Raw genomic sequence first — 2,319 nt, forward strand, 5'->3', positions numbered from 1 at the left:
TTTTAATTTTGACCTGGGGGAGGTCAGGCATGATACTGTTGCTGTATCGCCCCGCTGAACTGAGTTGTGTTCTTAAATGGTGTATCGAGCCAGGCGATGTTGTTCTGTGCACTCACTTAAGGTGAGATATGGTCTTTAAGTAGACCGAGGATTCTGTATCCTAAGGAAACGCTTTTTTCTCCTATAAGCAAAGTCGTAAAGGCATGCTGGCGTGTAAGCGCGCTATTGATGTTTTTGTTTTTACAGTGGAGTTTTTGGTAACTTTTCTTCTTTTGCTGTTTTTATTTTTTAACAATAAACATTTAATTTTATTTTATTTATTTAAAGTTATTTTACAAGTAAAAGTTCGACATTTGCTTGATTAATTAAGGTAAAATTGAAGAACGCAACTTCTGTGCTAAAAAAACTTAGACAAACATTTTATGCCATACAACATATTAAAGATGCAATGCCACAAATAAAATTTAAAAGTCCTAAAAAATTAAAAAGTTTTACTTAACTACATTTATGACGTCTCGTCCAAGCTTTTTGCAACAATAAGCTTCATTTTTTCATATAAAGCAGCAATTTGTTCCTTTTCTTTCCTTTTAATCCGCCTCGTGGGATTCACGTAAAAATTCATTATCTCTTTACACTGCACACTTAATCGCTGGTAAACGTAATTCGTAAAACTTAGCTCGTAATCGCTAGAAGTTAATAAAATAATTTTATGTAAAAGGGAAAATTTTCCGGATGACGTCACCGAAAAATTCTTAACTAAAGGATGATCTGGCTGAAGAAGTTCTAAACTTTTCAAAAAACCTACCGAAAGTTTTTCATAGTCCGAGTGGCATGTACTTAAGAAATCTTTTACTTCTTTACAATCTTTTTCTAACGAATTCATTTCTGCAAACAAAATTACAAATAAATATCTTATTAATGTGCTATGAAACGGAAGCATATTAGTCAATCTTAATAAAGGCGCTAAAAACTCGTCATCAATTTTTTCCTTCCATGACTGCAAATTTAATAAATTCTTTCTTTGAAGTAGATTTTCCATTGTATCTTCGTCAATAGCATTTAATTGGAACAAAACTTCGGCAAGCAGAGATTTTTTAAAGTTAGGTTCACTACTAAGAACATGTGCTAGTAAAAGCTTAAATATCTCCTGCCTTGATATTAAAAACATAAAAACCAAAATCTTTTCTAACCCTTCGCTTTCTTCAATTTCTTCAATGTATTTCTCGTAACGACTATCTTGTTCAGAAATCTTATCAATCCATTCAAGACAGGCATATGCACATTCAAACGATAGTTTCGTACTGCAGCTTCCCTCTTTTAACAACAATTTTTCCTTACGTTCTTCACAGGACAACTTTTTTAAATTTAATAGATCACGTCTATCTAATACCATTTCACCAACTAATACTTTGATATTATATGAATAAACAAAATCAAAATTAGATAAAAATTTACAGAAAATCTCACCACCCATGCCATCAAGATACCCGAAGATTGCATTTGCATAGTATTTAAGCATTAACTTATAGTTGAAATAGCTTAAATCTATGTCAAACACGAAATAAAAATCCTTATCGACATCCAATCTTATGTCTAAATTGCCTCCAATACAAAAATCCTCTAATTGTTTTTCCCATTCATTATTTTTATTCCTGGTCCTAGCTATTAAGCTTAACTCGTCGGACACATACCCTTTAAAATAGTATTTCGGTCCCGATTCTCCACACGACAGCATTCTTAATGCATTGATTAATTTCTCCTGCACACCCTTCTTGCATAAATGATTAGGACCATTCCTTGTTGCATAAACAAAAACATTATCAACATTAAAAGATTTAAAAAAACCATGCAAAAAGTTCTAATCTTGGTTGCTAGCATAAGAGCTCCAATCTCGGTTGCTAGCATATCCCCAGTGCAAACAACTTCAAACATATGCCCTTCAATCTCTTGCATCTCAAAATTCCAATAAAAACACGAAAAAAATTCATCACGAATTTCCACACAAGTATACAAACTCTTCGAAGATTTTCTTAGTAAAAAATATTCCTCACAATCCAACCGACTATTAACAAATGAACATAACTGTTGACAGATATTCTGTGATTCATCAGAACTGGCCTTTTGATGGGCGCAACAAAAAAGTTGTAGAAAAATCGATAACATGATAAGGGCAAACCTTTTTTTTCTTTTTAAGCTTAAAATTTAATTAAATTAATAAAAAAATCAAACATTGTATTTTTGTCTAAATAATTCAAATATAAAACAAAAATTATCAACTTTAATTTTAAAATTTACATAGAATAAGCTTGGTTTTTTTAT

General features: G+C 31.3%; 2 protein-coding genes across 2 annotated transcripts; both read right to left on the reverse strand.

The window, feature by feature from the left end:
- Window positions 1-505: 505 nt before the first annotated feature.
- AAJ76_2890001735 (hypothetical protein) lies at window positions 506-1,735 on the reverse strand (the record flags this gene model as incomplete). The annotated part of the gene is made up of 1 exon (XM_024474958.1): window positions 506-1,735. The coding sequence occupies one exon, from the start codon at window positions 1,733-1,735 to the stop codon at window positions 506-508; it is 1,230 nt and encodes a 409-aa protein (XP_024329445.1).
- A 14-nt stretch (window positions 1,736-1,749) lies between these two features.
- On the reverse strand, window positions 1,750-1,953 carry AAJ76_2890001953 (hypothetical protein; the record flags this gene model as incomplete). Its single annotated transcript, XM_024474959.1, has 1 exon — window positions 1,750-1,953. The coding sequence occupies one exon, from the start codon at window positions 1,951-1,953 to the stop codon at window positions 1,750-1,752; it is 204 nt and encodes a 67-aa protein (XP_024329446.1).
- Between the last annotated feature and the right edge of the window lie 366 nt (window positions 1,954-2,319).

Source organism: Vairimorpha ceranae (genome assembly GCF_000988165.1).
Source record: "Vairimorpha ceranae strain PA08 1199 chromosome Unknown NODE_289, whole genome shotgun sequence".
NCBI classification, from domain to species: Eukaryota; Fungi; Microsporidia; family Nosematidae; genus Vairimorpha; species Vairimorpha ceranae.